At 40.1% G+C, this 19,360-nt stretch overlaps 2 protein-coding genes across 2 annotated transcripts; one reads left to right on the top strand and one right to left on the bottom strand.

Annotated features, from left to right (window-relative positions):
* Positions 1–5,334: 5,334 nt before the first annotated feature.
* On the top strand, positions 5,335–12,249 carry LOC115757566 (protein root UVB sensitive 6). Its single transcript, XM_030697855.2, has 13 exons — positions 5,335–5,887; positions 6,741–6,839; positions 6,994–7,107; positions 8,153–8,224; positions 8,316–8,426; positions 8,506–8,625; positions 10,091–10,192; positions 10,325–10,397; positions 10,545–10,628; positions 10,706–10,770; positions 10,923–11,024; positions 11,127–11,309; positions 11,564–12,249. Exons 1-13 carry the CDS (start codon positions 5,516–5,518, stop codon positions 11,615–11,617), a joined length of 1,551 nt encoding a protein of 516 aa, XP_030553715.1. The 5' UTR covers positions 5,335–5,515; the 3' UTR covers positions 11,618–12,249.
* Positions 12,250–16,450: 4,201 nt separating this feature from the next.
* LOC115757577 (zinc-finger homeodomain protein 4-like) lies at positions 16,451–18,698 on the bottom strand. Its single transcript, XM_048279226.1, has 2 exons — positions 18,360–18,698; positions 16,451–18,190 (listed from the first exon to the last, which is right to left on the bottom strand). Exon 2 carries the CDS (start codon positions 17,717–17,719, stop codon positions 16,712–16,714), a length of 1,008 nt encoding a protein of 335 aa, XP_048135183.1. The 5' UTR covers positions 17,720–18,190; positions 18,360–18,698; the 3' UTR covers positions 16,451–16,711.
* Positions 18,699–19,360: the final 662 nt, after the last annotated feature.

Raw genomic sequence — 19,360 nt, 5'->3', positions numbered from 1 at the left:
GCCTCCGGCTAAGTATTCCTCCCATAATCATCCATCCTAATGCTAATATGCTCCTAAGTCCTAATACAGAAGTTGCTTCTAGCATCCAAGATCGTGACAATAGATCTGGAATTACCAGGCCTATATTTATCAGCAAGATTAAAGTCAATCAGAGCAGAATCCTGAAGACCCAGATTCTCCCTTTTTTTTTTTTTTTTTTTACATACTTGAAGAATATTTTCTCGAATAAAGATAAATCCAAGTTTTTATAAAATTTGTCAAATGAAAATTAGATGATAACCATATCATTGATTCAAATTACCACCCTCCTCTCAGAAAAAAAAAATCAGAATTTGATTTCTCCAAAAGGAGACTGTGGCTTCTCCATTCAAAATTTGCAGACTATGATAACCAAAGTAATAAAGAGATTATTGCACTAAATAACTTTAAAAACTATGCGTAATGGGAATTCAGTTGGATAGACCAGAACATTTGGTCCAAAATTCCTCCAATCAATCAACTCCAAAAAATGGAAACTTAGGGCGCGAATGACAACATTATCTTCCTAGGCTCTATTTCCGGCTAGAAATAGATTTTTTTTATTATTTATATTCCCTGAACGAGTTTCTGAGTAGAAACAAGAACTTGATAATGACACAAAATTTATGTTCCCCGAAACAAAAATTCTTTGGATGACAGAACAAAATTTCTACGTTTGCAAACACACGGGCTTCGATCGGGAGCTAACAACCGGTGGAGGGAGACCGGCGGCGAACGAATGGCAAATAGCAAAGGCGAACGGGAGCCGGGAACCGGAGACCAGCGGTAGGAGATCCGCAGTTGGCAGCAGGGACGCGAGAGAGAAAGAGTAAAAAATAAGAAGAATTCTTATTTTTGTTTCTATTCCAAAAAGAAAAAGCTAGAAAACTTCTTATTTTTGTTTCAAACCTATTTATGGGCCAAAAATTTATCCGAAAAATAGAAAAAACCAAACGGATTTCTGTTCCAAACGTTCTCCGAAACAAAATAGAAAAAAATGGGAAAATAGAACTGCTGTCGTGCGCTCTCTTAAAGCTCCAATTTCCACAACTCTCCGGTTCCCTAAAAAATATAATCTAAAATTTGTCAGTGCTATTCAGAAAAAGAAAAATTCTATCATATTAGAAGTAATCAGTGCCTCTTCTCATTTTCAAAATCTCGTTCCAGAAAACACTCCACAACAAATCCATGCACTTCCAAATCAGATTCTGAGTCTACCCCTTAATCAATGAAATTATATGAAATCATCCACAAAAACTGTAAAATTCAAGATCTAATGCTCACCTATATGTTTATATTCTTACATAACCTTCTCTAAGTTCTGCTATCTCTAAGAAATTGTTTATGTTTTGGCAATTCGATTACTATGTTGCAATAATTTTGTTATAGTTATGTAAGCATTGGTGGTAAGAGTTGGATGAATGAAATCTTAATTCCTTTCTTTTCAAGTCATCACAGCCATTTAAAGATGTTTACAAAGATTTGAAATTCATTTTCTTTCACCACCTCCCATATTTTTGTAGATGAAAGGTGCATAAGGGCGACCAACACTAACGACTTGTTCTGGGCATTATCATGAGAATCTCATACCCACTACGAAATGTTCAAATTGAGCTATAGTTGCTATGTACCATGCGCAACCCAATGATGCATGATTGGTGAGATAGTTCACCAAGATGTCATTAGCCAAGAAGTGTCTACACACGAGGCATGTTGCAGCTACAAAACGCAGAACGAGCCGTTCAAAAGTTCGTTCACTACATAAAAGAAACTCATTGTTGAGAAATTCTATTAAATTTTGAAGGAAATAAAACTGCTATAATATGTTGAACAGAATTTGTGAAGTATCTTCGAGGACTCTTTATGAATATCTCGTTATCCCTTACATATTCAACCTACTGACTGCTTATATACTGATACAAGCGGGTTATGTCGATAGAAAGAAGCGGAGTCTCGCAAGACTTACACGATCATATGTTGCAAGATATATTCTGAATCCGTATATAATCCTCAAAGATTTTATAAACTCATTCTTAATTATTTACTTATAAAATATCCCTCGGATACGGTTAAATGATCTCGATGGTATTTCTTTCCTAAGTTATATTAATTCACTAGCAATATTAAAGATTTTCTCGTAACTTTCCATATGAGGACTCATGATCATTGGCAATCACCTCAAGATAATTTCATTTATTAGAAGTTTGATTTATGAATTCAAGTATTTGATTGTATAGGCGGGCAAATCATCTAAAATCTCTGGTTTTTCAACCTTAATGGCCATGTGAACTAGTTTGAAGATTGATCCTCGAGGTTATTCTATCCAACGGGAAGCTTGGATGTCTGGGAGTTTATAAGGAGCACAATACACTACAGGGCAAGTGAGATTTAGAGTTCATCATCCATATTTCAAGGGAAATATACTTATTCAAAATTATTTTCTTCAAGCATATCATTGAGATATTTTGAGAGGTGTTATGCAGAATTCAAAAGTGTGTAGAGTGAGATAGCTTTGAGTAGAAGTAGCGCCCACTTCTATTGAAGTGCTTGAGCATTAGCCATCATATTTTTCTATAATTTCTCATTTGATTACTTAGTAAAATCCAGCTAATAGGCTGTTAGTGTGCATGGGAGAGTGGATGTATGTTTTAACAAAAGTCGAATCACTATAAACTTCTGTGCATTGTCTTATATTCTCTTACTCGCTTCCGCTTAATGTCCGATAGAAGCACCGTATTGTTATGCTCCTTATATGCTCCTATGAAACCAGAAGTTTTTATTTTCGCGCTATTTTATCAAGTCTGATGATAATCACCTATTCACCACATCTAGGTGATAATGTTAATTAGCTAACAACACTCATGACCTCATGGAAGACGGGTGATTCTTTTACCACTAAGCCTACCTTCTTTGCCATCGCTACTCACCATTTATGTTGTTCTTGGACTTTCACACTGGTGAAGGACAAATTAATTGCACACGCATGTAACGTGAGCTAAACACTAGTACGTCAAAATCAACATCGTGAACTTTACGCTTTATGAGCAAAGTAAATCCGAACATTCAAAGGTCCCGCGGCCCAAAGTGGGATTACACATTGGAGAGTTAGGAGTAACTTTGAAATCTAGGGGTAACCACGAGGCTATGGAAATCCGCGCGGGGCAGGATTGGGATTAACCATCACATTAACTCTTACACATTAGCCTTAATATTAAAGTGAACTGAAAAATATCTATGTAGTTAAAGCGAATAATTCGTGCATATTAACATTAAAAGGGATAAGTGCAATGTAGGTCTTAAAACTTGTCATGTAAGTATAAATGAGTCCTAAATCTTTTAAAAAGTTCAATCAAGTCATAAAACTTGACACGAAAGTGTATTCGAGTCTCGAAACTCTCAAACAGTGCAATCAAGTTCTAAAACTTATCTTGAAATTGCAATCGAGTCCTAAAATATTCAAAAAATGCAATCAATGGAAGAACTTGATTGAACTAATATGACAATTTTTAGGACTCTATTGCAATTTTTAAAAGTTTTAGGACTCAAATGCACTTTCGTAATAAGTTTTAGGATTTAAATGCACTTTTTGAAACTCTTAGGAATCAATTACATTTTTGTGACAAGTTTTAGGACTTCCAATGCACTTTTCCCACACATTAAAATAAGTATATCTAAGTTTGTGAAATTATGATTGTTTTAAGGAAAAATTTCAAATAAGGGTTTGAAGTGCTCTTGTTTTCTCAAATAAAGACTTAAAGTGGAGCTTATTTCAAATAAAGGTTTGAAACGCCTTCATTATTTCAAAAAAACACTTGAGCAAGAGCATTTTAGTCTTTGTTTTTTCCTTCCTTCTCATCGGTGGCCAATTTCAGGCGATAACCAACCATCAGCGAGGGTTGGGCGAGGGCAGCCCTCATCGGCATCGCCCGAGCTCTTGTCAATGGTCGGTTATCGCTTGAGCCTAGCCACCAATAGAAGGAAGGGGAAAAAAATAAAATAAAAATCAAATGATGAAAATGTCATTGGTTGACTTTTTTTGAAATAATAACGAGGATACTTCAAGTTTTTATTTGAATTTTTTTCTTGTTTTAATTATTATAGAATAAGTTTAAAAGTAAAATAATTCATAATTGCTATGATGATGTCGATAACAGGTGCATGGGCGCAGCACGTGCGCCAGCTCCATGACAATACGGCACCCCAGATTTCCTCCTCGTCCGCACCGTCGTCAGATCAGATGGACAAGGAAATCCAAAGACGACACAAGTGGGGTGAGTGAGATGCCCACGCGCCCCGCCACGTGTCGACTCCATCTCCCAATCCCGGTGCCACCTCCGTGCACGCACCCGTGACTCTATCACCTCCCTCCCTCCCTCTTAAGACAAAAGACAATCTAGGAGGAGGAGAAGAAGAGGGAGATGCCCTTGCTCGTCGCCGGTGGCCCCCCCGGACAACTCGTGGGGTGTTGCCTTTTTTTTTTTTTGTTCCTTTTTACTTTTTCTCTATCTACCTATAAAACAGCAAAATTAATCTAATAATTCCATTACATACAAAAAAAAGAAACACACGAGTTTAATCGGTCATTAAATATGGGTCATCTTTGACAAAAAAAAAAAATATGGGTCATCTTTTCTCAAATCGATCCCCGATTTAAAATTTTTTGGAATCGAAAACTGGACCGACTAATTTTCTATTCTCTCGAAAACCTTTCACTTTTTATTTTTTGTGAAAAAAGGTAAAATCTTCAATAACAAAACATCATATGGGTCATCCTTTTCTATGTTGGTCCGATTCCCGACTTAAAATTGGGAACCGACCTCGCGACTCTCGGATCCAAAATTTTGGAGTCGGGCAAATGAATCGGTGAATTTCTAGTCCTCCTCGAGAACCTTTCACTTTTTATTTCGTGGTGAAAAAAAGTGAGATTTCAATGAGAAAACACAGAAGCGACACGATTTCAAAATAAAACAGTATAAATTAATCGAGTAATCAAGTTTTTCATTTGAAATGGTTTTATTTTATTTTATGAGTCACAGTGTGTGTTATGTGCGTGTGCAGGTTACGAAATCATGCTCCTTTCTCACACGTCCCCACCACACCTTTTCCCTTCTCAAAGGAAAAGAATGGCCATCGAGGTAAATCTCCATTCATTATTTGTTGTAAGTTGAGGATTTTGTCCGATTCGGTTCGGTCCGATTCTCGAATTCCAATACAACAGTAGGGGGGAAGGAAAGAAAGACACGAGAGGAGAGGATGTGAAAAGGGGAAACAGAAAGAAAAGCGTCCTCAGTAGCTCCGTTATAATAATTCTGGTTTCTCTTCTCTGCGTAGGTCACCACCTCCCCTCCCCTCCCTTTGCTTCCACCGCCATTCCTTCTCTTCGTTAACATCGAAGAGCTTTCTCTCTCTAACTCCTTCTCTCTCTCTCTCTCTATCAGTATTTATACCCCTTCCTCTGCCTCTCGCCATCTCGCGCCCAACATTCTCTTCCCGACTGATGGCTCCCATGAAGATCAAGAGGCCCCCCGGCTCTCCTTCCCAGACCCTCGCTTCCTCGCAGGAGGCGAGGCTCCTCGTCCGCGAGACCCTCCGGATCAGCGCCAATCTCGCCTCCGCCCCTCCCGGCCCTCCTCCTCCGCCTCCTCCCCTGGTTGCCGCGGAGTCGAGCCGCGAGCCGGGGCCCCAGGCGGCCGCGTTCGGGGTCGGGGGCGAGCAATTCGTCGACTCCAGCATGCGGTTGATCTGCTGCGAGGTGGTGGACGGCCGCAGGTGGCAGTACGTCGCCGAGAACGAGGCGTCCGTCTCCGGGAGGTTCAAGAAGGGTTCGTTCCGCGCCATCAGCTTGCAGTCTCCTCAATCGCCGGCTGACGTCAGTATTGCCTTTCGATTGTTTGGAAGTTTGTTTTGCTTGATGTGTTCGTTGGTCTGGTTAGGATGCATTGTTGTGTGGGCAGCCGTTGGTACGTATTGTTGAATTGGAAGGGGGTGCGCGGCACTTTTGGAGGCGCCAATGTGTTCGCTGGAAGTTGATGAACTGCGTGATTTTGCCAGGACTTGTGCTTTGATGATGGCGATAAAAATTCAATTTTCGGAGTGAGAGAACTCGGTCGCTTGTCAATTGTAGTGGATAGTTAGCTTGTTTATGTGAAAGGAAGAAACTTTTTGCCAGTTTGTTCCTTCCAATTTCGATTTAGTTTACCCGCTAGTTGCCTTAATTGCAGATATCCAGATCCTCCACTTTGCTAGACTGTAGAATTATCACGTCAATAATCAATATCTAGTGTTGTGCTTACCTGGATGTCTGCCTGATTACAAGTTGTACACTGACGTGGTAGGGTATTATTGTGAGGGTATCTCCTGCTTGTCTCATTCCTGACATGAGATGGACATGGATTATAAATTTATCAATGAATGAGTATGAAGCATAGGGACTCTGTCATGATACTTGATTCTTTTAATTAGATCCGTTATATGTTGAATTTTTTGGTTGTCCCAATTGGTTCTTTGTTAGCTCGTATGAGTCTCTTGTTTCTGCTTGCTTGTTGTTGGTTGATTGCATAACCTGTAAACGGGTCATCCTTCTTTGATGTTTTACTTCTTGTGTTTCTTCTGCTTTTCTCCGGCTAATTAACGTTCATCGCCACAATGAATAATTGCCTGCCACTCAAAATAAATGTGCCGAGTTGTTTGGCAACCTCACTATCAAGCTTGTCTTGATTCAGGAGCTCATGTCATTTGTAAGATCCTATGTCGTCCCCGAAGGTTTTCCCGATAGTGTCACCCCCTCATATGTGCCATACATGACATGGAGGGCGTTAAAGGTACTGCTACAATTTTGCGACTCTCCCATTTTAGCGGAATAAAAAACCCTCATTCTTAGTACTGAACACATGGATCAGGTCATTAAATTGCTGCACAATGCCGGCGCATGCTTTAGTGCTCCCTGGCTCTCAAACATCGTTATGTCTGTTGCAGCACTTCTTTGGTGGAGCAATGGGAGTTTTCACTACACAGACACTTTTGAATTCTGTTGGAATTTCACAAAGGAGAGCTACTTCTGGGGCCGTTGCTATTAACTGGATTCTCAAGGTTGGAATTTTCAGCATATTACCATGGAGTGTATAAATTTAACAATGATGATTTAGACATGAAAGTGGAAGCCCTACAAGATCCCCTATGGAATTTGTAATTGGCAATAGCACACCTAGTAGTGTTCGTCTTCGATTGTTCCTGATAGTTCCTGCGATAAAAGGTGCCTGGTGCCTTTGTTTAGTCTGGATAGTGCTGGTGATAAAATATTTCTCCAACATTTCCCGGGGTTCTTAATATTTACACCACGGAAATTCAATTGTTCTGCGAACTGCTTCGATGTCACACCAATACTTGCGTAGTTGCTCGATCTTCTTTATTATAAAATGTTTACAGTTTTAGTTAGGCACGTTTCCTCCTTTCCATCTCTATTTTGTCCCTTTTTCTTTTGGAGGGGATAGGGGTGGTTAATCTTTGGCAGTGGAGTGATTCAGCCAGAGCTCGACTCTCTGTTCGTGAAAGTCTATAGATGGCACCATTGTAATTTTGGCTATTTTCCCCTTTTCTTTTCCTTGGGGGTGTTGCTTTTTTCATCTTGATAAGACTACTTTCAGAAGAGTTCCATGTGATTTGACAACCCGCTCCGGTGCAGCAAATACTAGCATATCATGCAAACTTTGTGTTGTAATAAGGGAGGATGCATTTAGCACACATGATTATTTGGATGGAAGAGGGTGAGGCTGAAGGTTTTGTCAAATAATTAGTTAAAGGTCACACATCGTCGTGATTAAATGAACCTATCCTTCATTTGTATGGCTGTACATCTCTGCTTAGATGTTGGACCCTAAATACTCACATGCCTGTCGGAATCAAGTGACACGAGTTTGATTGTGGGTGTTTGACTCTCATAACTGCTTCAAATTTTGTAGGGATTAGCTAGCTTAGTTGAAAAAATTAGGCATTGGCGTTGTAGACTAGTAGTGCCAATTAGTTGCCCTATTGTAAATTTCAGGGAAAGAAACATGAATGGGACTTCCTTTTTCGGGGAGTTTGACTGTCTCTATAGTTTTCCTCATAACCAAATTGACATTGTCCGAAACTGTAGGACGGTGCTGGACGTGTTGGGAAGATGCTTTTTGCAAGGCAAGGAAAGAAGTTCGATTATGATCTAAAACAGGTAACATGCCTTCTGTTGATGACTATGCTGTATGTGCTGGCTTTTCTACTGAAACTATTGATGTTCTTCTTGCATTGCTGGAAAATTTTAGTTGCGCATTTCGGGGGATCTTCTTATGGAATTAGGTGCTGCGTTGGAGTTGGCAACTGCAGCTGTGCCTCATCTATTTCTTCCTTTGGCATGTGTTGCCAATGTGGCCAAGGTTGGATTTTACTTTATCAGATATTTGACGTGATTTAATTTCTTTTCAGTCCCTTCACTTCTTAGTGCTTAACATGCAGAATGTAGCTGCGGTAACATCAACATCTACCCGGACACCAATTTACAAAGCTTTTGCTAGAGGAGAAAACATCGGAGATGTTACTGCAAAGGGAGAATGTGTTGGCAATCTTGCAGATTTGGTACTTGTAAAAAAATTTTTAGTCAGATGTATTTGCTTATTTGTCAAATCTTTACACTACATGAGGATCCGATGGATTGATTTTAACAAGATCCTGATTTCTTAGATTGATCCAACAGGGATAATAGTTTGCACATACCCATTGTGTTTTCCTCATTACAGCCCTTCCTGTCTTTTCTCCAGCTTGCCTAACATGCTTTCTTCTTAGGGTCTGGTTTTCTCTATAAGCACTATGAATTTGCTTTTGATTGTCTAACTGAGATTGAATTACTGTCTTCACTTCTAGTTTTGACAATGAAATCAAAGTCAGAGCAGTTAAATTAGTTATTATTTGATGGTATGACATATTGTTTAAAATGCCTCTTATGAGCATATTAACCACTATACCTTGTCGTTGTGACCTTAAATCTGCAAGATAGTGTCATCACCGCATGCTTTTCCTTTCCCTTCTGGGAATAAGATGGTTAAATTATGTGCATACTGTTCATGTCTAAAGAGAGCTTCTTGAGTCGCTAATAGTTAACCAACTTGTTTGTAAGAAAAAAGTAGAATCTACTTGGGGAAGCTTTTCTTTCAATCTTTGTTTCATTGTCCTTACCTTACACAAGTATGCTTTACTTGCTATTTTTACCCTGGAAATTCAGTTATGGCCTCTATTTCCCTGAAGCGCTCTGTTTCTATGTAATATCATCCACCATTCACATCAATGAATCAATCACAATGTGCTATTTTTTGCCTTTGGGGAGTGATACGGGGTATGGGAAACTTCCTGATGAATGCTTAGAGGGCACCTTCTTTTCATGCATCTTAAGTGAGTCGAAGTTCTATTAGATTTTAAGGAATATGTCTTTGACCAGTCAAATTTTCATATATTGAATTTAAGTGGGTATTGTGGTTTGTGGTTGACATGCAACTGGTGCACTCTTGATTCCAGACAGTAAGGGTGCTATTGCTTATTTGTGCGAGTGATAATGGAAGTTCGGTTTTCCTCCTTCCATTCGTCTTTCCCTTTTCATCTTGTGATTGTGAAATAGAATAGGAAAGAGAAGAGCGTGTGGTTGGGCAGGTGTTGTGGTACATTTATTTTCATTGTCGACTGGTGTCTGCGTCGTAGACTCAAGAATTGGGGATTCTTTATGATACAAATGATAATCACTAGCAAGGTTCTAGCTACCTGTTTCAGGTTAAAATTTGATAGCAGTAGCACGTAATAGTAGCACTATGTGGTAGTCTTGGACAAGCAGTGATGCCCTTCATATTGAATTCCATCATATATTTCCATTAAATTCATCTGCATGAGATGTTGTTTAGCGAGTAAAGCACAATCTTTGAATAGATAATGTTTTCTTATGTCGTTGGAAATTATTGCTTAGATTTTGTTCTACAATGCTTGTATACAGCGTTTTTCTGTATTTATACTGCATCTTTTGTTAGTTGAATTTGATGTGTCATTTATCATTTCTCAGTTAGGAACTGGCTTGAGCATTATGATCTCCAAGAGGAATCCCTCCTTGGTTAGAACATTTGCTCTTTTATCATGTGGATATATCTTCAGCTCCTACCAGGAGGTTTGTTTACAAAACTCTCTCATGCCCGCAAAAGCACTTGTTCACAGACACAAGGGGATGAGATATCGAAGGAAAATGCTTTCTTATGCACAGTTGGGTTTCTTGATCCATCTATTATTGTGTTTTTTGCAGGTGAAGTCTGTAGTTCTGCATACGTTGAACCGTGCAAGATTCAGTGTGGCTGTGGATTCGTTCCTGAAGACAGGTGGGAATGTGTTTCTCTGTGGCATGGATGACATTGTAGTCATTCTCATAATCAAGAGCATGATCTGTTCCTCCCTTACAAATTCATGTCATATTGTGGAAGGTGCATACATGCCTTACAATTAAGTAAGTGTTGCTCAACATGCAGGTCAAGTCCCATCTTTGCGAGAAGGGAACATGAAAGAAAAAATATTTATGTTTCCATGGTTGAAAGAGAGACCTATTGTTCTTGGTAGGTATTTTGAAGATTGAAAGAAAGAACTTACCCTATTTCTTCAAACGTCTGAGCTGAGCTCTTGCATTTGACAGGACCAAGATTCAAGGATGCCTTTCAGGATGCAGTTGCATATCTGGCTGTAGCACCTTTCTTTGAGGTAATATCTCTCTCTCTCTCCCTCTTTCTCTCTCTCTCTCTCTCTCCCTCTCTCCATTCTGTGGGCGTGTGTGGGGGTTTGTGTGTTTGTGTACCCCACTTTTCCTGTATTGCCTTTGTAACAAACAAGGATTTTATCTTGATTGACGACAGCAAGAAAAATATATCGTCACTTACAATCCCGCAAAGGGTAAAGTGTTTGCATTGCTGAAGGATAAGTCGAAGCCTGACGACGTTCTTAAGGCAGCCTACCATGTGAGACATTGTTGCTTCCTGCATTGCTTTACTCCATTTTACCGAATAAATTTGATTATCTTTCCACGTGAGGGTCTTACTATGTACATCTCTCTGCTTCAGGCTCATGTACTTCTGCATTTCCTACAATCATCAAACAAAGGCCGGTCATCTTCTGGGTCACCACAAGAACCAAATTACTCATACCATGAATTATCAACTGCTAACCTTGAGGATCGCATTGCCGAGTCTTGTGAAATGGTGTCAGCCTCTTATGGGCATTTTAAGAGTAAAGCGGCAGAACAGGCAAGTGAATCTACACCTTATTTTATCTAAAAAGAAATAGTTTAATTGATATGTATGCATGCCTTGATATCACTTGCCACAGTGTCCTGGTGCTAGCGTATGTCTGGCAAGCACTCACACTTGTCTAACTGAAATGACATTACTATCATATAGCTCCTAAAGCTTCATTGGAACAACCAAAACTCACCTTATCATTCATGCCTAGAACTGAACTACTATAATGTTCTAACAAATTGAAAATTATCTCGTTCCAGGGGTGGGTGATGTCTGAATCACTTCTTAATCCCGGTCGTGCTCGGTTGTGTTGAGAAAATTAACAGCATAAGATTCAATGACTCAGTTGACTTTTGTCCTCTTCTCACATATGGAGGGCTTTGAAGGTCTAAGTCCAGATCTTGAGCATCTTCTACACGGGTCCCACTGTCAAATAACAGCAATTATGGATGGATGATACAAACAAGCTGTTAGCAAAGGGGCTGTCTGCCAAGCCTATTGGTGATGGCTCCTATTTAGCGGTCAAAATCCCGAGTAACACATTTCTAATGGAGTGTCTGCGCTCAATCATGCGGATGCGACCCTGCAAGATGGAAATATTGAGGTCCAAAAAAGTAGCTGTACCATAGTACTTTTTTTGTCTGGGTGACAGGGTGACATCACAGGGCAGGTTCTCTCTCTCTCTCTCTCTCTCTCTCTCTCTCTCTCTCTCTCTCCAAGTTGGAAAGAAAAATTTTGAATGGGTCACTGGCTCTTTTCTTTTGTTTTTTTCATTCTGTCCTTCAGTGGCATTCCGATGTTTCTTCCACTCCGACGTTGTATCTTCTTTTTCTGGTTTTCTCTCATATTTATAGCTTTTGTGCGTTGTATCGCCGGATCTCTCAAGTCTGTGTGAGACTTTGCTTTATATTTCGGTATATATGAAGGTCTAAAGCGTTTAACAAAAGATTGGTTAGCCTTCTGGGTACTGCAACTAAATACAAAGCAAGGCATTGAATTCCCCATCTTGAGGGCACAATGAATGGACCATCGGTCCTACACAGACATCAAAACTAAAGCCATCTCGGGTTTAAAGGTTAGAAGGCCTTGAACCTCGACCGGCTTGCTCCCTAGAATCGGGTGTCTGAGACCTGGACCCAATTCGAACAAATGTCTGTCCTTCACATCAAATATGTGGTGGTAGCGTACAGTATATGCTTGTTTAGCTTAGCGTTTGTCGAGATGCTACTGTGTTAAACATGAGAGAGGAAGTAGGTCTTATATGGATTTATTACAGCTGAAAAGAGCAGTGAGACCCATGGTGCGGGCCTCTGGTGAAGCTAGATCAAACCGAATATGTTAACTAAGTCAGGATTACCAAAGCTTAACCCCGCTTCGTCGATCCATTGGGAGGATGACAATCATCTGCTTCTGATGCATACCTGTTATTGACTACATAACCGGAGTCACGAGCAGCAGATGCGTGAGCTATTGAGGCGGGTCCTATTGAATGTAATCTGTCGTCTTGTCTTTTTAGAGTTTTCATGTGGATCACTTGCGGTTCCATAGATGGACCAAGTAGCACCCTATTAATTACACGTTGGAGTTCATGCATGATGCGTGGATTCATTTGAAACTCTCTTTCTATATCGACAATAACTGTTACTTTTCGTATAGGCCGATATATGCGAGAGAATTACAACCACAAAAAAAAGGTGATAAATATATTACACGTATATTGATTTAGTCCTAATTTTCAGTCCGACTAATATAGTCCTATACCTTTGGCAATGCACTAATATAGTTATTCTGGAATATCCAAATTTTGATGTCTAATGCTCTGTAGAGATCCGCTCGAACTCCACAGCTCAATCGTCAGTTTCATGATTATAAGTTCATTTCATACCAAGCCAACTTTTGGTCAATTTTGTCCCGAAATTGTTGATGTGAACATTCGATGTGGTATTGCCATGCTAATGTGGATAAATTTTGCATTTTTTAAAATTTTATTTTAAAAAAGAAAAAGGAAATATGGAAAAAAAAATAAGATTTTCGGTCAAAAAATTGACTAGAAGGATTATATTGATATCGTCAAAATATTTAGGGCTAAAATTAGTAAAATTACAAAATCTCGGACTGAATTAGCATCTATACAACACATTTAAGAATTTTTTTTTTTGTTAATTATCCTATATATGTGCATATACAAGACTGAAGCTGATAAGATGAGCTCTGGTGGTAGACCAAACCAATTGTTCTTTAAACCCCACGCGCAGGCCACAATGGGATTGACTTTTCGTCAACCTCTAGGCAAAACCCACTTCTCTTTACATGGGCGTCAACGTTGGCTACTATCGACAAAAACAAAAGACAAAGTCATGTTTCGTTTTGCCTCGAGTCCACTGGGTCCATACCGAAGCTTTCCATCCTCACGTCCTGCTTTCAGCCAAAGAGATGTTCCCCTGCCTCAAAGAAAGCGCAAAATCTGAATGCCTAACGAAAAGTCGCCTTCCATCTTTCTCAAATTTCAAACAGGAAGGTCCATTCAATTTTTCTTTTTCATGACCAGTGAACCCGCATTTAGATAGGTATGCTCTGTAAGTCTTAATAGAAGGCGCGCGTGAGTTGTGTTAAAGAAGTTTTACATCGAAGAACTTGTGTGGTATGGGGCAGTTAATATATTCAAATTGGTCCATAACTTAATAGTTTAAGCTTTTGAGTAAGGATAAGTCTAACTGGATATGTTGAAAGGCTCGGACTTAGGTTTCCTCTTGGTTTGAAGGGAGACCAGCAAGAGTTGGCCGATTCTTACTTTAGATGGTATTGCAAGTTTTGATTTTGACTGCTCTCTTGAAGATGCAAGTTAGGGCGGAATGATGAATCTCTAAGAGAAAGCTCGCGAGCATGTGGGGCATGTAAAGAGTTCTTCAAGAACTAATTGCTCTGCCTTGATCCGACAACACTTGCTAGTACAAGGCACGAAAGGCATTCCCCATGAGATGAATCTCGTAAAAAGTTTGGTTTGCACGCCACCGGTTCGGTTCAACCTTAAAATTTGGTCATGATGCCCTCATTGGGTACATTCTTTCCAGTAGTTTAGGACCAATTCATTCTTGCAACAGTTCCACTCCGGAACCAAACACACTCACCGATATCTAATCCGCCAAGAGTAGTTCTTATGAAAACATGATGATTATACTATAAAATGATGCTTTTTACGTTTTAGAGATTGGGTTGAATATCAGCGGCATCGGTGTCGTTGGCTTCCATAAAAGGTAGATAGATGGAACGTGTACATTGAAGTGATATACTAGTAATCGGCAGAACTAGGAAGGAGATTTCTGAAGAAAGAAGAGGCGCCTGTTTGCGTAATGCAGCAAATGGAATGTGTGAAATTTTCTCCTCAATGTCAAGAGAGGGCAAGTAAAGGTGGAGAAACAACTGCCATGTATTAAGAACTTAGCTAGTGCTCGAGTAGAATCGAGAGTCGGCTTAGAGATCTCAAAGAGGGAGTATAAGTGTGAGCAGTTGACATATCTTGTTACTGTCCAACTCATTGATTTGAGTATTTGAGTGAGAGGTTAATTCTAGTAGATATGGTAATAGACTCCGACTTTGGTTCCTCTTAGAGATCTCTTTAGGATGAGGGATTAAACTTTCTTTGTGCATCCCTAGAAGTGGTAGCGGAAGTCTTATATTTTATGCTACAGAGATTTTCAAGAGAGGGCTCAAGTGCAAACAATTGATATATCTAGTCAACTTATAACTCACTATTCCAAATTTTATAGTAAAAATGGCTCCCATGTATTGTATTAGCCTTGCTTAGGCTTTGTCTCCCTCTTAGAGATCAAATCCTAGGATGAGGTATTAAACTTCTCTACACATCTCGATAAGCAGTATTGGAGAATATGTTTTGATGTTTGATGATCATCTCAAGGAAAGTATATCTCAGATTTTCGTGGTTGTCAGGTGAGGATTGTTATCATAGTTCGGTCCGTGCGAAAAAGAGATAATGAGCGAAGGTATGCCTTGTCCTATAGCAACCCCGGCTCCAATGTGCCATCATCGGATAGCCCAATGTGGTTATTACATGTGTGGCGGTTGGCATTGATGGATGTAGCAGCTAATATCAACTCTTGCGGAGATTTAATTTAAAATATGTTGGTGCAAAATGATACTATTTATTAGGGTGGAGCAACCTAATAAGGAAGGCTCGCTTGTGAGAGTGAGATTTGCACATTCAGGTGCGCATGAGGTGTTAATTTGGTGAAAGAGTCTTACGTCGACACATTGATGTAATGGGGAACTATTAATATACCTAGATAACCATAACTTATTGACTTAAATTTTTGAGTTATTTAGTCTAAGTAGATATATGAATGAGCTCGGACTTAATTAGACTTCGCCTGAAAGATCAGCCCATAATCAGATTTTGAACTTCTATCACGTATCCGAACAACGTATAATTCCTTTTACATAGAATGTCACACTTTCAAACGTAGGTTTCAGTAAAATATATAAATATTAAACTACATTCATTTAATAATTTAAACTTTTAAAACAGTTGGCGATAATCTCACAAATTTAACATTATATCATAGCATGAGATCTTCGAATCTTTCTAGGCATTTGTTAGGCAAAAAGACCAGACTAAGATAGAGTACTTAAATATTAAGAGTTTGAGAAGCTGACAATGTAATAATATAACGATGCAATCTCAACTGCCCACCTCCGATCTTATGTCTAACATTTCACCTTTATACCGTCACACTGTTCAGTTAGCGGGATCCAATATATTAAAGGTTTTAAAATAATTGACAATGATCCAACAAATCTCATAGGATTTCATGAAAATGTGGTTGTAGAAACTTTTTTTTCTCTTCTCCTTGGCGGACAAAATAAGAATACTAATTACTAATATTTGACAAGAACTATTTAATGCCAGTATGAACTTAACATAGTGCATCACCACATGATTAGTGCTTTCATTTGTTCTTCAGATATTATAGCAGACATCATCGGATCATCTGTTTCTAAGGACATGCGATGATTTGAGGAGCATAAAGATTGAAAAGCATCAATGTCCAGCATGTAATCATCATCACCATCATCTTCTCGTACGTTCACATTACTTAGCTTCAATAAGAATAGCTTGCAATCAGTATGAATAAGCAAAAAAACTCCACATCTTATGATTAAGGCAGGACAATGACAATATAATTAGTAAAGCTACACAAATATATCTTCAGATCCTGGGGGATTGATTAAGACAAACTCTCTCTAAAATGGAAAAACAGTAATGCTGATCATTTCTGACTCTTAGCTGACACAAAGAAATCTGGCTCACTTCAAAACATAAAGGTAACACCAAACTGAACATTATCATAAACCCACATATGTATATGCAAATCCATATAGTTCTGACTAATTTAATTTAATGAACTGGGCGTGTTATTGTTGGAGGGGTTCTTCTTGGCAAGGTTGTGCTTGTTGTTGTGCATCCACACCTTGAGCACTCTCCTCTTCACTCCAACCTCTTGACAGAACTGCTGAACCACGGACTCCTCCTGCTTCTGGATCTTCCAACCCACCTTCTCCGCAAAGTTGAACATCTTCTCCTTCTGCTCCTGTGTGAACTTTGTCCTGAACCTCTTCTTTACCGCCTGGTGGTGGGGCGCCCGAATTGCTGCTGCCCCGCCGCCGCCCTCGTGCTCATCGGACTCGGAGGGGCCCGAGTGGGAGTGGGCTCCAATGCTGTAAGGGATGATCATCTGGTGGTGGAGTGGTGGAGGTGTTCTTGAGGAGATGAGAGTGCCTGCAGCTGTAGGGTAGACTAACCCATGATGATGATGAGGAGGAGGAGGAGGCTCATGACCCCCCAGCACATTGACATTCTTGGGGTGGATCTGATGGCCCATGATAAATTTCCTCCCAGGCTTGCTCATCAGGTTGTGCGGTGCGGTCTGGTTGTACCATTGAGGGTCATGATCATCACCACCACCACCCTCAACTTCTTTCCTGTGGAAGTTCCTGTGGCAGTTGCAGGCTGAGCAGGTGAGGGCTTCGATGGTGCCTTCCTCTCCGCTGGGCATGAACTCGCCGCACCCGTCCATGGCAGTCCCTCCCATGGAGGCTGCATGGTTCTTGAGGCACTCTTTGTACTTGACCACCACCTTCTTGTAGGGCATCACATGCTGCTGGTGCTGAGGCTGAGGCTGAGGCTCCTCCAGAGGAGGTGGCGGTGGCGGTGGCGGTGGTTGTGGAGGAGGAGGGGCATTGGTGGGTATGCGAGGGAGGTTGATGTGGTTGTTGTGTGATGGGATTGCAGAAGAAGGGTCGTGCTGTTGTGGTTGATGAATCAAGTGGCCTCCATGACCCCCACCAAAGCTGCTGTTTATGGGGATTGGGATATCCCCATCTTGACTTGGAAGCTCCATAAGTTCTCTCTCTCTATATCTCTCTCTCTAGCTAGCGTGAGCCTATGCTATAATTATGGCTTTTTTATTAATGGGGTCTCGGTTCGTTTGTCTGGAGACAAAAAGGGGCAAGCAAGCAAAACACAGGAGAAGAAAGACGGAAGAGGTTTTAACAATGATTAAGCCCAAAAAGGGTTCTGCTTTCTCGCAAGACTTCTAGAAAATCTTGCACTTTAAAAGGACTAAACAAAAACAAAACCCTAGTTCATCGTTTCAGAACACAGAAGGTCAACATGGGAAGGGCATGCGCGTGGGAAGAAGAAGAAGAAGAAGAAGAAGATAATTAGTCAAATTAACTAGTGCTAAACAGGTGGGACACAACCAAGCCCTCTCTCTCTCTCACTCCTAACAAATATCTTCTTCCCGCTTCCCAAAACCAAGCAGAGCAGTGGGGATCAGCGCTCACACTTCACCAACCATCTAAAGTTTATTCTGAAAGAAACAAAAACCCATTACAGAAGGGAAGAAGAAGAAGAAGAAGAAGAAGAAGACTAGCTGGTAGATAGTGCCTGGTGCGTATTATTAGGGCAGCAGCAGACAAAGGGGGATGCTCAGCACAGAATGGCATGAAACCAAGACCATTATGATGACTAAAACTCACACGAGCATCATTTGTGACTTCTGAGCACAAACAGCTTCCTAGGCTGAGGATGACCCAGTTTAGCACAGAGCGCGAGAGAGAGAGTTTGCTAGTGAAGCAGGCTTAGGAGTGAGCTTATAGAGGGGGTGGTGAGGAGAGAGAGGGTAAAAAAGCAAGAGAAGAGAGAGAGAGAGAGAGAGAGAGAGAGAGAGAGAGAGAGATGAAAAGCACAAATCTTTTGCAGACAGAGAGGGAATAGAAACGAGTTAATAGGGTTGATAAAAGCCAAAAATAAAAAGAAAGAAAAGGAGGTGGTGTGCACTGTTTGCTTTGCTTGCACTATCAGGCATCCAAGTTTTACGCCAGGGTTGCACCAGTGTGTGTCAGAGAGAGAGAGAGAGAGAGAGAGAGAAGAAGAAGAAGGTCCTGGACTCACTCGTTCAAATAACTCTCTTGCACACACATACACACAGTGATTCTCTTCTCGCATTCAATTCTGGTGCCATAATCAAGTGACTGAGTGTGCAACTGCATGCTCTTCATGTGAATTATGCAATTTCCATATAAATGTACACACACATTTGTCTTTGGTATGTGTAAAACTATGAGGCATGAACCAGCCATCTTACTTTCAGTTTAATTTATTATATTTAACACAACTTCTTCCACCTTCTGCAGAAAATTACCAAAAAAAATCCTTAAATGCTATTTTGGGGTCTTAGGAATAGGACTTATTTCACTTTTTTCAATTCAGTCCTAAATATTTTCACATTTTATCAATTGAATCCATCCGGTCAATTTTGATCGAAAATCGCTAATGTGAATGTCCATTGTCTTACGTGATATAATCGGTCTCGACGTGGATATTTTTTAATAATATTTTAGTATTTTAGAATTTTTTGTGATTTTTTTCCTTTTTCCTTCTTTTTTATTTGGGTTTCTAAGTAAGGGCCAGCGAGGGCTCGGTGGCCCTCACTCAGATTTGGCGAGGGCCATGATGACTTACCTGGCCAAAGCAAGAG

The sequence above is a fragment of the Rhodamnia argentea genome, chromosome 5 (genome assembly GCF_020921035.1).
Source record: "Rhodamnia argentea isolate NSW1041297 chromosome 5, ASM2092103v1, whole genome shotgun sequence".
Lineage (NCBI taxonomy): Eukaryota > Viridiplantae > Streptophyta > Magnoliopsida > Myrtales > Myrtaceae > Rhodamnia > Rhodamnia argentea.
This window is presented reverse-complemented; position numbering and strand designations above follow the sequence as displayed.

Excerpts from the sequence above, each read along its gene's own strand:
- LOC115757566 (XM_030697855.2), top strand. The coding sequence starts at position 5,516 with ATGGCTCCCATGAAGATCAAGAGGCCCCCCGGCTCTCCTTCCCAGACC. Across the intron at positions 10,629-10,705 it reads AGAGAGACCTATTGTTCTTG|GACCAAGATTCAAGGATGCC; the intron begins GTAGGTATTTTG and ends TGCATTTGACAG. Across the intron at positions 11,025-11,126 it reads TTCTTAAGGCAGCCTACCAT|GCTCATGTACTTCTGCATTT; the intron begins GTGAGACATTGT and ends TCTCTGCTTCAG.
- LOC115757577 (XM_048279226.1), bottom strand. The coding sequence starts at position 17,719 with ATGGAGCTTCCAAGTCAAGATGGGGATATCCCAATCCCCATAAACAGC.